General features: G+C 41.0%; 1 protein-coding gene across 1 annotated transcript in view; it reads right to left on the bottom strand.

Moving 5' to 3' along the window:
* LOC129352825 (thyrotropin-releasing hormone-degrading ectoenzyme-like) overlaps positions 1 to 13,929 on the bottom strand; it is a 146,286-nt gene that overhangs the window by 125,056 nt on the left and 7,301 nt on the right. The window contains exon 2 of the mRNA XM_055021990.1: positions 9,421 to 9,665. Within this exon, the coding sequence (XP_054877965.1) occupies positions 9,421 to 9,665 (245 nt within the window). The remainder of the gene's footprint in view (positions 1 to 9,420; positions 9,666 to 13,929) is intronic.

Here is a 13,929-nt window from a genome sequence, read left to right as displayed (position 1 = left end):
TTGGTTTTTAAAAGTCTTCATTAGGCATCTACGTCGATAAATTAGTAGCCATCAAGGTCAAACGAGAAGCCTGCAGCTTCAAAATAAAAGCACCACACAGTGAAATGTTTCAGCCTTTATTTCGGGTCATCAGAGTTCTGGCTCACAGAATGAAAATCAGAATATTATGAAAACGTTAAATATGCCACGCCCTCATCAGCTAATTAAAACACCTGTAAAGGTTTCCTGAGTGACTCTCAGTCATAAAACCTTCTAAAGAGGCTGGCTGTTCACAAAGCGACGCATCAAAGGACTTGCATAGAAAGTTGAGTGGAAGGAAACAGTGACGCCTTCCAGACATACATGAGCCTTCAAAACGTTTACATTTTTATTGATCTGATGTAAAGTTCTGATGGGTTTTCATTCTGAGAATCAACTGAATTACAAAATAAAGGCTGAAATATTCCACTCTACATGTGATAGATCTATAGAACAGGCTCATTCTCTGAAATGTTGCAGATTTTTGGAGCTGCCCTGCAGTTAAACGGGGAAGTTGACCTCCTCACCCCTGGTGCTCTTCATCATTCAGGTTGCACGTTGCTGCGCGTCTTCATCAAAAGCAGTCGGTTTGCTTGTTTTATCCCAGCCTCTCTGCCTCTGCAGCTAAACTCCAACATGCGGCGTTGTGATGCAGATTCCTGCTGCAGAGTCTGCAGTTAAACTTCAGTCAGGTCTTCATTTCCTTTCACAAAGAAACTCGGATGCATTAATTAGTTTTTGCACCTCGTGGGTAATTTTCCTCAGAATAAACTGGCCCTAATTTGGAAGATTATTCCGTTGTCTCCTGGTATAACATTAATTATAGTTCCAGGGATGGAAATCTGCTCTCTCTCAAAACCACTCGGATGAATCTGGCAGTTCGCCCTCCACCGGCACGCTGACAGTTTTTAGTCATCCTGGTTTTAATTGGTCCCTCCTTTGACCATCTTCATCTCTTTCACCGCCTCTCAGTCGGGGCTTTGCTGCCAAAACTCCCATTTTAAAGCTAAATCCTGGTAGAAATAGCAGCTATTTAGTCTCATGTTTTTAAAGTTTCAGCTTTGCAGAACATTCACCCTGCCTCCCTAATAAATCAGAGAAAGTTGTTGCTCTAAATGCTGACAGAACTTTTAATTGGTAAACAGCAAATGCTGCAGATTTTTAGAGAACTATAAGATTTAATATCAGTTAATTATCTGGTTTATTGTTCCAGTAACTTATCGCTGTTGCTTTACAATCCCCTCTGGTTAAAACTCAATTCATGTTCCATTAAAGATGCTTAGCAGAGGAATCGAGCCATAAAATATAGAATAAAGTTTGTTTCAGAAAGTTTAATAAACAGAGTTTCAGTATATTTTAGTGTGAAGATGAAACAGGTTTGGTGTTTGCATCCATCAGTCAGCAGATTGCCTCAACACCTGCAGGTTAGCGGTTCCCCCTGTAGGCCATCGAGGTTTTGAAGATCAACTACTGGATCCTGTTAAAGTGTTCAGGAGTCTTTAACCCTCCTGTTCTCTCAGCACAACGCTCAGGAGAAGAGCAGCAGGAGTAACTGGTTGGGGAAGCAATGGGGTTGTCCCGTCAGACCGTCAGTGCCCGTAACAGCAAACACAAACTTGCAAAATTGCATGCGAGTCGATGCCGTCGGACTGAACACTGGGTAAAAGCTTGTTGGGTCCAAATGAGCCCGACTCTAAAGACAACAGAACAGAGAAACCCAAACAAGAATGTGCGATGTAAAGTTGTGTTAATCTAATTATATTTTATCTAGAGTGGGCAGCTTGTCCGAATCTCCAGTTAAAACGATCCAAACCTGCCGACACCTTTAAACTGGTTTCCAGTTCAGAGCCGATCTCTCTGATGGTTCCAGTTCAGAACAGGAATGTGAACGACGGCACGTTGTGCCTTCAGTGAATCAAAGAGGATCTGACTGAACTCCTGATCCAGTCCCAGATTTCTGTGAAGCTGATGAATCAGCAGCAGCAGCGCCGCCGCAGCAGCGACACATCAGTGTTTCAATGTGACGGCTCCCAATCGCAATTTGATATGTTGCTTAAAGCGATCAGTGTGTCCACTCTGTGTGTGTGTGTGTGTGTGTGTGTGTGTGTGTGTGTGTGTGTGTGTGTGTGTGTGTGTGTGTCAGATAATGACACACCGCTGACTCAGCAGTTTCTTCACATCTCTGATTCTGAACAAGGTGCATTCGTTCAATCTCGGCAGGAAGTGATGTCATATCCACTTCTCCACTCTCATTCAGATTAAGCAGAGTATCACTTCATGAATGTGTGTGTGTGTGTGTGTGTGTGTGTGTGTCTGTGTGTGTGTGTGTGTGTGTGTGTGTGTGTGTGTGTGTGTGTTTGCCAGTCAATCAGGATTATTGTTAGAACAGGCGTTACTGTGGCAGCAGGATGTCACATCGTGTGTGTGTGTGTGTGTGTGTGTGTGTGTGTGTGTGTGTGTGTGTGTGTAACAGGCTCATCCTCCTCCTCTCTAATAGATCCTCTCTTTATCTCGTCCCTCTCAGGCTCCCTCCATTATTCTCTCCTCCGCCTGCCTCTCTGTTTATTATTCCTCTCTTCCTCCTCCTCCTCTTCCTCACCTCTCCACAGCTCCTTTCAATTTGCTTCTCTGCATCCGTTTATCCCTCCCTCCTTCCTCGTCCCTCCTTCTCATTTTCAGATTTCCTTCCCTTCTTCTTCATGCAGTCCATCGTCTGAGCGTAATCCCTGCTCTTCATCACTTTGACTCCTCTTCTCTTCTTTCTCATCTTCATGTTTTCTTCACCTCTTGAGGATTTACTTTTTTTTCACCTCTGCCTGGCTTCACTCGTTTCCTCCTCCTCCTCTTTCCATTTTATTTATTTTACACATTTTCTTCCAGCAGCCATTGTACAGCAGTAAGGAGAAAAGTCCTCCTCATCCTTTTCTCTCCTCTTCTTTGTTTTTCTTCCACAGGTTTGTTAGAAAAATGAACATGAAGAAGTTTTTCCTTTTTCAGTTCCACTTTCTATTTCAGGTCCTTGCTACAGATTCTCTGTAAAGGTTAGGTACGAACTTTGACTAGGACTTTTTTTACTAGTGTTTGACATTCATGTCAGAATGGCCTAGTTAAAGTCCAGACTTAAATCCAATTGAGATTTGATGCGTCTCTGCCTGAAGCTAGAACTAAAAATGTTCATTCTTCAGTCAGTCAGAGCTGAAACAACCCAAAAATGCAGGCCACACTTTTCAGATTTGACTTCAGGAAAATCCATTTCAACAGAAAAACCTGCAGATAAAGCTGGAAGTGGATTTAAACTCAGATTAAATTGTGTAAAGAAGTTTGTTCTTCCTCCTTTCACCCCAGTGGAGCAGAACGGAACAAACTTCAGAAGATTTCTGCCTGAGACGCCGACTGACGGCGAACAGGAAGGACTCAAATTAAACAGGAAGTTGTCGGGAACAGGAACGCTGCAGGGGGCGGAGCCACCACCACTTCCTGCTCTGATCCCTTCCTCCCAGGCCGGAGGATGAAGGTGAGGATGAGGATGCAGTGAGGAATTGAATTAAGTTTCATTTCATGGCCAATTTCAGGCAGGATCAATTCTGCCTAACCAAGCGGAGTTATGGACATCGTTTAGCGTGTGGGAGAAATTTCTGGGAAATTAGTCTGACAATCTGGCCAGGAAGACTCGGGGATGAACATGTTCTTCCTGCCAACATAGCGCTGCTGCTGGGCAAAAGTTTTAAACCACTCTTCATCCCTGGAGTTCCTCCAGTCTGGAGAACACGAACTTTAAATCGCATTTATTGTCTCTGATCATCTCTGGTTCTCCATGCTGACGTCTAAAAATGAGAAACCAGGAAATACTGAGGAGTTTGTAGGAGAAACTGATACAAGTCACTAAATTCAAAACCACCTGGAGCCAGAATAGTACAAACTGAGTTAAAGTGAAGGTTTCCTTGCGGCTCGTCCAGCTGATGGATCCTGTTCAGCTACAGAGAGAAGAACTGAGCAGAACTAAACTGGTTTAACTGGACTAATTAATTCTCCCTCTATCAGCCTCACAAGTGTTTAAACTCAGTCTGGGGTTCAGCAGAGCGCCACATATTAAGCTAATCTCACAGTGGGTTAGCATTAGCTGCATGGCTGCATCAAGCTAATCCTGAAGCTAACACACCTCAGCACCTTTCAGTCCAGAACAGCAGGAAAATCTCCAGGAAAATTAGATTTAAAATTCAATTTCTCCAACAGTTCCAGTAAAATACAGAAGAATCCTGTTTCTATAACAACAAATCAGTAGATGTTTTCAGTTTTAAGAACTGGAATAATTTTAATGGCCAAGATTATGAACACAAATGACAAATTTCACAGGCTTGCAAATGAAAAAGTTTAGAGAAAATAAGATATTTCAGACAAATTTATTTTCTTCTAGATAAAGAAAATAGAATTTTGTTGGGGCTGTTTTACAGCAAAGTACCTCAGGCTGCAAAGTGTTTACTGTGTGATCATGAACCATCCAATCAGTGATCAGATTCTTCAAACTAATCAATGCCTGGGGGTCATTACTTTCTCCATCTGAACAGAAACTGAAGTTATTAGAGAGGAACGATGCAGAATCAGCTCAGCTTCGGGTGTTACAGCTGGAAACCAAAGATCAGGTCTGAATCTGAACCTTCAGAGCCACATAAAGATATTGCAAAGTCGGCCTTCCGTCAGCTGACAAACATTTTCACGGTTAGGAACTAATGTCGCAGAAAGATATAGGGAAACTCATCCATGTTTTTATCTTTAGTCGCATTTGTTACTGCAACAGTGTTTTCACTGGTCTGCCTAAAGAGTCAGAGAATACACTTTAAAATATTTCTGTTAGTTTATAAAACAAACTGAGTTCCTGTAAATCAAGCCGCTGACAACTGATGAATCAAAGTGTAGTTTGTCATTGTTTTTCTGTACTTTGTCACTAAAATGTTTTATTTTACTTCTAACTGTCTTAATTATCTTGTTGCTGAAAATGTGCTACACAAATAAAGTTGCCTTGTTTTCAATATCTATTTTTAATAACTGCAGAATATTTGACCCACAGGGAACAAAAATGATCTCAAAATTTTACATTTTTTCCTCAGAATTTCAACTTTTATACCAGAACTAATAGTCTGCATACTTTTTTTTCACACTAATTGCCTCTGTAACAAATACACAAATGATCAGTTGCAATTTATTTTTAATAACTACAGTATGATTTTCATATGTTGTAAATTTGGACTTTAGTCTACAAACGTATTCTTACTTTGTGTTTTTACATTCTTTCCTTCGTGTGAATATGCAACAGAAACTTATTCAGCAGATAATAAATTATAAAATCCTTTTCCTGTTTCTGGTCAGCTACCAGAAATGTTTCAAGATGGCGGCTAACTGGAAAACAGCAGCATGGACCAGGGCAGAGCCTTCACAGCGCATTAATCATCAGCTTTCCTGTGATAAATTAGGATTCTGGCTTCCCATATTTTCCCAGATTAACTCCAACAAATCCGTCCAACTGCTGCTCTCAGCAACGCCGTGCGTTAGAAAAATCTTTATTCTGCTGGTGTAAACACGCACCGCGCTGCTCAGAAAAGCCTGTTTGTCTTTCATTCGACATTAAACCCATCAGGTTGTGCACGGAGGGGACAGTGGGCAGGTTTCCCCTCAGAAGCTGCGTTTAACTTTAACTAGCCGCTCGTTGTGTTGTGATCGAGCCGCGCTGGTGCAGCAGCTGCCACATCGATCCCAGATCGATCCCAACACACGCTGCCGGGGAACACGGGAAAAGTAAACACACACACACACGCAGGACGGATCTGATTGGTGCAGAGTTTCAGTTCAGTGTGTGCCAGAACGTATGGCAGAAAGAAAATCAGGCCTGATTTCATTTTTCTAAAAAAACCCATGGCAACCGGGACACGAACTAAGATAAAACCGATTTCTACTCCAGATTTATATCACCTCATTATATTCCCCCTCTTTGTTCACATCAACGCCTGCAGGCGACAAAAATATGACAAATTAAAAACCCGTCAGACAGTTCCTGTCATCCTGACCTGCAGATCAGGTCAATAATCAGAGAGCGGCAGAAATTAAACTCATCTGTTCAGCAGCAAAACTTTTTTATATTCCTGGACGTTTTCACACCGACTGAAAAACATTCCTTCATTTACACAACAGACATGATGTGAATGCTGCTGATTGCTAATGTAAAAATATGTAATACGTCAAACTAACGTTAAATTAAAACCTCTCTGGTTTAATTTTAAATCAGTCAGACAAAAACTTTGTTTTAATCCCAACAAACATTAACAATTAAAACCATCTTGCACTCTAAAGACTAGAGATTCAACTTATTAACAAGTCAAGCTTCCTGTTCAAGCTTCACTCAACATCTTTGTTTCTTAATCTGTGAGGATATTTCAGGTTCTTCCAAAATAAAAGCACTTCATGTTTGATTCATTGATGATTATTCTTGTATTTTTCAACATGATTTTTTTAGATTTTAGAGATTTTTATGAAACGGAAACATTTGCTGTAATGCAGTGTGTTTTATTAAATTGTGACAATATGAAAACATGTTGCTCATGTTTTGTTTGGGATGTGAATATTAATAGCAGCTGATTTAATGAAGGAACAAAGATTTTTACTGCAACTTCTTTCTACTTGATCTTTTATTTGTTTTTATCCTTTTAAGTTCCATTCAGAACAACCAATAAACTAATGGGATAAATATTGTGTTTTATTAGCTGGACCATAATCCCCTGGAGGTTTAACTGAAACGTTCTGACTGTTGATGATTATGATTTTAAAATGATAACCTGCAGCGCTGCAGCAGCCTGACGCTGATAATTTCACCTATTAGAGGAAAAACACAAAAACAACCTGTGAAGACAGAACGTCTTCCTCTGGAGTTTTCTTTCAGCGTTAATAACTGAACGCTGCTGATGTTTGCTGTTGTTTCTATCAGATCGGTGCTGATTGCTGTGATCACTGAGTCAGACGGTCAGTTTGCTGCCGGTTTAATGTCAAACCAGACCGATCACATTACTGTAGAGACGGAAGAGTAACAGACTAAAACGACGACGGTTAACGTTCCGCTCCGGTTCTGATCCGGTCCCGTTCTTCCTCTCTGCTGAACAGAACCCCATCAGCTGCTGTCTGACTGGAGCAAACAAGCAGCAGCTTCTTGGCAGGTACAGGACTCCGACTCATTAGCACTAATTAACACATTACTGGGCTAAATAAACATGGCTGGCTCCAGTGCCATGAATTCAATTTACAATTCATGTTTTCATCACTTTAAGCTCTGGAAACTAAACTTGGACAGTTGATCATTTGTGTTTTACAGCTTCCATAAAGCCAGCAGGACAGCAGCTACATCCATGATGAAAACCGAGAAAAGTATGAAAAAAACCTTTCAGGCAAAGAATTAATCGGAGCAGAACAAAGATTGATGCAGAACCAGAGAAGAAGAGTTCACAGCTCAAATTTCAGGTTAAAATGTTCAGATTTATCTGGAGAGACAGACTGGAGACCAAACAAACCGGCACCCTGTGGAGGAACAGAGTGCACCGCAGTGTTCAGCCTGCAGAGGGCAGCAGCTCCGTCCCAACAACCACCACCAGTTCAACCACAGAGATCCTGCAAACCTCACTTTTATCCACATAAACAGTTTAACTGTGTTAAGTTGAAATGTTCAGCTTGTCGCACAAAGCAATTAAATTATTCGCATGATAAGTTAGAATTAGCTTGATCATTTCCATTCTGGTTCATATTTTTTGAAAGTAACTGTTCAGAGACTTTATAATGCATTTTATCAATGTTTATGGTAATTTAAAATCACTTCTTAAACTTATTTTTATTTGTTTAATTGAGGCCTGATACTGGAACTTTTCTGTAGTGATGTTTTATTTTTTTTTCATTTACTTCAAGTATTATCATTATTTCTCTCTATTGGTGCAGTTTTAAACTTGTTTTTAAAAGTGCTATACAAATAAATTTGACATTGAAATAATTGGTGTTTATTCCATTTTATTTATTGTTTTGGTCACTTAGTTTTATTTTGGATGTTTAAAATATATTTTAGTTGCTGCTGTAAATGAAAGTTTAATCTTGGTCTTTGAGAGAGCAAACTTACATCGTAATTCTGCTGTGTAAATTATCTCAAAACAACAATGTTATTGTTTATCATAATAATTACAGAGATAATTTATCATCCAGCAAAATTTGCTAATTCTGCACAAATAAAAAAACGTTCTTCAGCTCCCAAGGCTTATATGTTGCAATTAAATTAAGCTTTAAAATTTAAGTGGTATCTCAGACAAATTTTGGAAAATATCACTAAGAAGAAAATGTGAATTAGGCTTTTGGAGTGAATCAACATTGGCCACGTAATTTCCTCAGATGTCGACACCACTATTGGCTGTAATAAACAGGAAGTAGAAGTTACAAGCTAACATGAATTAGCAGGGATCAGACTTCAAGGTCACTACGTCAAAATTTATTCAGAAAATCATTTTCCGTCTAATTTTTAGAACACAAACTGTTTTCAGAAATTCCAAAAAGTGAGCGTAAACGGTTCTGTTGAGGAACTTATTTTGAATTTTGGAATCCTTCAAAATGTACATGTCATAAAAATAAGTTAATGGAAACACGGCGACTTGATGAGGATGTTTTCAGGCCTCAGGCTTTTGTGGTTGTACTTCAGTAAACTACCAAACTGAGACGCACTCAGAGTTAGCAGCTGCTTACAGCAAAGCAGCTGCCAGGTTTGTGTTGCATTGTGGGATGTAAGCTAGAGTAAAATAACTCCTTCCAGCCTGAGCCTCAGGTGAGGTTTTGTTTTTAAAAACCTCACCTGAGAAGATTGAGAACCAAACTCATCATCTTTATCTGCAGATTAGTCAAATATTCAGTAAATAACGTCAGTCTGCTGCTGAGTCCCGGCCCGGCTACCAGCCCAGATGATTCAGTGATCAGTGATCTGTCTCAGGCGTTAGCTGTAGAATCACATTTTACATCAGAAACCCAAAGCAACAGCCAATCAGGGGCCTGGAAACTGGACTCAAGCCAATTAGCTGTTTGTGTACAGAGCGCTAACACAAACATGCGTCAGCTCAAAGCCGGTTTCCCATCAGTCCCTTGGGAACCTGAAGTGGAAACAACACAAGGGCTTCTGGGAATTTCATAAAGAGGGAGTGAGAGTGTGTGTGTGTGTGTGTGTGTGTGTGGTCTGACAGCTGCAACACACACATTATGGTGTGTGAGAGTTAATCAATGTCGTAGGTGTGAGGCAGTGACCTTTTCTAGTTGAACCACCTGCTGCTCTGTGTGTGTGTGTGTGTGTGTGTGTGTGTGTGTGTGTGTGTGTGTGTGTGTGTGTGTGTGTGTGTGTACCGTCTCTCCCGTTGCAGTGTGTAGGAGCTCCTGAAGAATCCCAGCAGCTCGTCCTCGATGGCGGCGTCGAAGCTGACGTTGAGCCGGTACAGCCTGCCGGGCTTCAGCTCGCGGTGCAGAACCACCACGTACATCTGATTGGCCGGGAAGGGGAAGTGGCGGTGGACGCGCATGACTCCGCCCCCTGGCCTGTTGGCGGCCCGGCCGCCGGCGCCGCTCTCCGCTGCCACGGAAACCCGGTCCACCTGAACAGAGGAGGAAGTTTGGAGTTTAACAATCAATGTTCTGAAATGAAACGTTAAAGGAATAAAATGTTTAATTTCCTCACTGATTCAAACATTTCATTCCTTGATACTTCAGTTCCACTCACTGACATGCAACCTGCTGACTGCAGCGCCGCGACCCAACATGAGCAACGATTCAACCTGGTTTGGTCTGAACGCAACATTTTAAACCATAACGTTAATGAATAATGACATTAAAAATGGCATTTCAATGGTAAAAATGTCCAAGAACAATTCAACCAGACATGGATCAAAAGAAAGATTTCAACTGAAAAACATCAACATTTCAACCTAGTGATGTCAAATAGAAACATTTTATCTGGAACCATTTTAAAATATTCAAGCTGTAACAATGTGAAGAACAACATTTTAATCTGCAATGATTTCAAAACCTTCGGCTCATTGAATTGGAGTGCAATATTTCACAGTCTAACATCAACCCAGACAGTAAATAAAGATTTGTGCTGCATTCCTTCATTAAAACCCATTTGGTTGAATAATGACACCAAAAGCTGCATTTAACTGCTTGTTGCATTTTGTCATTCACCTTCAAAGAACAGTTTCTTACGCAACAAAAATGAAACAAGACAAAATGGTGCGTTTCATTACATCACGTTAAACATGACACTGTCAGGTAACCAAACTGAATCATGTCACCCAACATTTTACCCCAAAACTAAATAAAAACGGTTTAATTTCCACTTTCAAACAGAAAACTGCATTTTATTTCATTTTAAAACTTAACTTGGTGTCTGATTTGTCCGACTGCAGCACAACAAACTAAATTTTGTTGGTTTTCAAGTTGAAAATAATAATTAAAGCAACAATTTGATTACATACAGATCATGAATGCATCATGTTTGAATTATCTCTAATAAAATGGGAATAATGTGCAACGTTTTTGTTTCTTCTTCTGAATTAAAATAAGCAATAGATTGTGTGGTGATTCCCAGAACAGCGCCCTCTGCTGTTTGGATAAACAACAGAGAGTCCTTTCATCTCCCAGCTGTTCCTCTGACTGACGGACATGTTACTGAATTAATTGACAGATTTCCCCAAATAGCAGCAGAAGGGAAACGCTGTGAACTCAAAGTGACCATGAGATGAAGAAACAGAAGCAGTGAGCGCGAGCAGAGAATCACGTGACAGCAGCGCAGCGCGCGGCTCATTACGGCCCACAGCATCACAGGTGCTCTCACTTGTCCCGCCTGATTAGACCGCAGCTCGGGTTCAAGCTGACTGGGGATTGGATGGTAATTAAATGAAATGTCACCAAACTCGGAGCACGCTGGAGGAAAAAAACCATCAAAGCAAGCAGGTGCAAAGTCACTAACAAGATGGAGGAGAGAAGCGGCTCCTCCACTCAGCACCGAGCGGTTTAATCAGCGAACCGGCTCCTGGGTCAGCGGCTCCTGGGTCAGCGGCTCCTGGGTCAGCGGCTCCTGGGTCAGCCCGGTGGGCGGAGCAGGACCCAACACTTCACACGCATCCAAACTCCGCTTCTTCTCAAGTGTGACATGACGCAACAAGAACAAGGAGCAGCTTTCTGAAATTAATCAGCTGCTGAGTTTAAAGTGACCCTGACTGGAGCAGCTTCCGCCTTCATCAGCTCCTCTTCCTCTGCAGCCACTTACCGCGTCCAGCTAACAGTCGGTCAGAAACACCAGAAAGTCTTGATTTACACAAAAAGGTTTTCAGAACATTGATTCTCTTTTACTCCTAATCAGAATCAATTGACATTTTGTCCAAAATCGATGTTAAAAAGTAAAAACATCTGACGTCCGTCGGCGACCATTTTGACGTGACGTCACGTCAGTCACCCAACAAAGAGGAAGCTACAAAACTGAAAGATGATTTGTGGAACCGGCCCATCCTCATTGAAGACAAATATTGAGATAAATGAGAGTTTTTACTTGAGACCGAGATTAGCGCGACATTTACAGCGTGTGAGGTTCGCAAAAACAATCTGAACATATCAGGGCCATCGTTCAGAGAAAAGAGAAAATGTTCATCATTTCCATCAAAAAACTCAGAAATTGTGTTAATTTACAAAAAAACAAAAAAAAACAGAAGTTTTAGATTAATCTAAAAAACAAAATCAAAAACATTCACATTTCTGAGTTTCAAAAGGATGCAAGTACAACAAATAATTCAATTATTTTCCTAAATAATTGAATTATAATTAAATTATTGATGAATCCTTTGTAGCAACGGATTTATCTGCAGCTAATATATACTTGCAAAACATTTTGCATTTATTCTAGATGCAAAATGTACATATTTTTGTACAGTTATGGCTTAATTACTGCTCTAAAGATTTTTAACAAAAAGAAACAGCACACAGTTAATGATAAATCAATTACTACTTACTGCCATAACCGATTACTAAATTAGTTTGGTTGTTTCAATCATAGATTCATTACAATTTCAGCCCTTTAAAGTACTAAAAGATGCACGCCACACTTTTCAGAGTCACATCTGTGAAATGAAAGGAATGTGCTTCCTGATTCTGCTCCACTTTCCTGCATTTCCTCCTGAAATCTGCGGCTGGTTCACACCGGGCCCGGCAGCGCTGCTCTGAACCTGAACAGAAATGAAGCTGAGCCTGGTTTTACTCGCTGCGTACTCTCCGTCTGACCTTCTTACCAAAATACTCCTGCACTGCTAATATTTACTTAAGACTGGCCCAGTTACGGCGCTCCCTGGAGCCCAAACAGAACATAAAACGACGCAGATGTGGTTCTGAAAGCTGGCAGAAGGAAGGATCAAACCTCAACCACTTATCAGCCAGTAATGAAGCCCTCATTAACTAACTGGTGTTACTGGGACGGGCTCTTCCCAACCTCTGGGTCCAATTAGAGGCAGAGTGCTGCTTGGTCCCGCAGCACGGTGCGTTCAGGAATGGGTCGATGAGGATAGAGGTGCTGCTGACACGGAGAGGAAACGTTGGGATTAAATGGATTTGTTTCAGGCTTTTCTGCTGAGTCAGCAGCTCCAAGGCGCCTTCAAACGCCTCAAATTGCTTTTTAATTTGGCCGGACTCTTGGAGACGCTCCCCGCTGGAAACATGGATACGTTTCTGGATATAACTCTTTATTATCCTGGCTGCCGGTAAAGAGCCGCTGAGGACGGCTTGGTGTGATTCAGTCAGGATGGGAGACACCATGGGGAGCCAGCAGCTTCAAGACTGTCACAATATTCAATAAGTTACAAACAGAAGACACTGTGGTTTAAAACCACTTGTTTAGGTCCTGCTTTTAATCAGGCAGACTTAAACATTTTCACAGATTTCATTTTAATTTCAGTTAGGTCCTCGTCCCTCGACCTATTCAAACAACTTATCACAATAAAAGTCTTCCATATCAGCCAAAATCAATGATTATTGATTAGTCTTTTGTTTTCAATTTGAAAATAATGCCTGTTTTATCCACTTTTTCTCTTCAAGTCATTGTTTTTTTATTTTTCAGCAGTTAGAGGCAAAACCTGAAACTGCTGCTGCACCAGTTACTGAACAGGTTGTTTCTAGGCAACCAAAGAACGAGCGAGTTAGTTGATTCCACCAACCTCGCTTAGCGAGGGATGAGCAGCTTAAACCTTCTCTCTGCCTACATCTCCCAGAATGCTGTGTGGTTCTGGATTGGAATTCAATAAAATACTCTATATTTTGAATATTCTCTTAGGCATATTAATCATTGATATTGATGAAATGTCCACCTATATTGTTTCTGAATTATGCTATGAACATAGCTAACAGATTTGCAAATGGATTCCAGAAATGTAGCTGGTTGATGGGATTCAGAATGAACTGCTGAAGAAAAAACAAGAAAAGAATCTGACAGAAAATATGAATTGGGTTTCTCTATTTGGATGTCACTTGGTGTATTCAGCCAGAAGTATTATGGGATGGCTTGGATCAAAGTTGATTCGTGGCCCAAGTTCAACTGAGAATCTGTGAAAACATCAATCAATGGAGAGCAGAAGAAGAAGAAAAGCAGCGCTGGCTGTCAGATTGTCGTGCTCCAGCAGCCTTTGGTTTCAGACTCCTGTCACTGAAAACTCTCCAACCTAAATAGATTTGGTTTGCGATCACAGGAGCGCGTACGCTGACATTCCTGTCGGCCTCCGTTTGAATAATAATAAATCTGACGGCTCCGTCTGACCCGGTAATGAACCGCGGCCCGGCTGTAATGGAAAAACGATAAAAACGCTGCTTTAGGAATCAGCC

Source organism: Poeciliopsis prolifica, unplaced genomic scaffold (assembly GCF_027474105.1).
Source record: "Poeciliopsis prolifica strain line A6 unplaced genomic scaffold, Auburn_PproV2 SCAFFOLD081, whole genome shotgun sequence".
NCBI classification, from domain to species: domain Eukaryota; kingdom Metazoa; phylum Chordata; class Actinopteri; order Cyprinodontiformes; family Poeciliidae; genus Poeciliopsis; species Poeciliopsis prolifica.
Note: the sequence above shows the minus strand (reverse complement) of the source record. Positions and strands in the feature narration are given on the sequence as shown.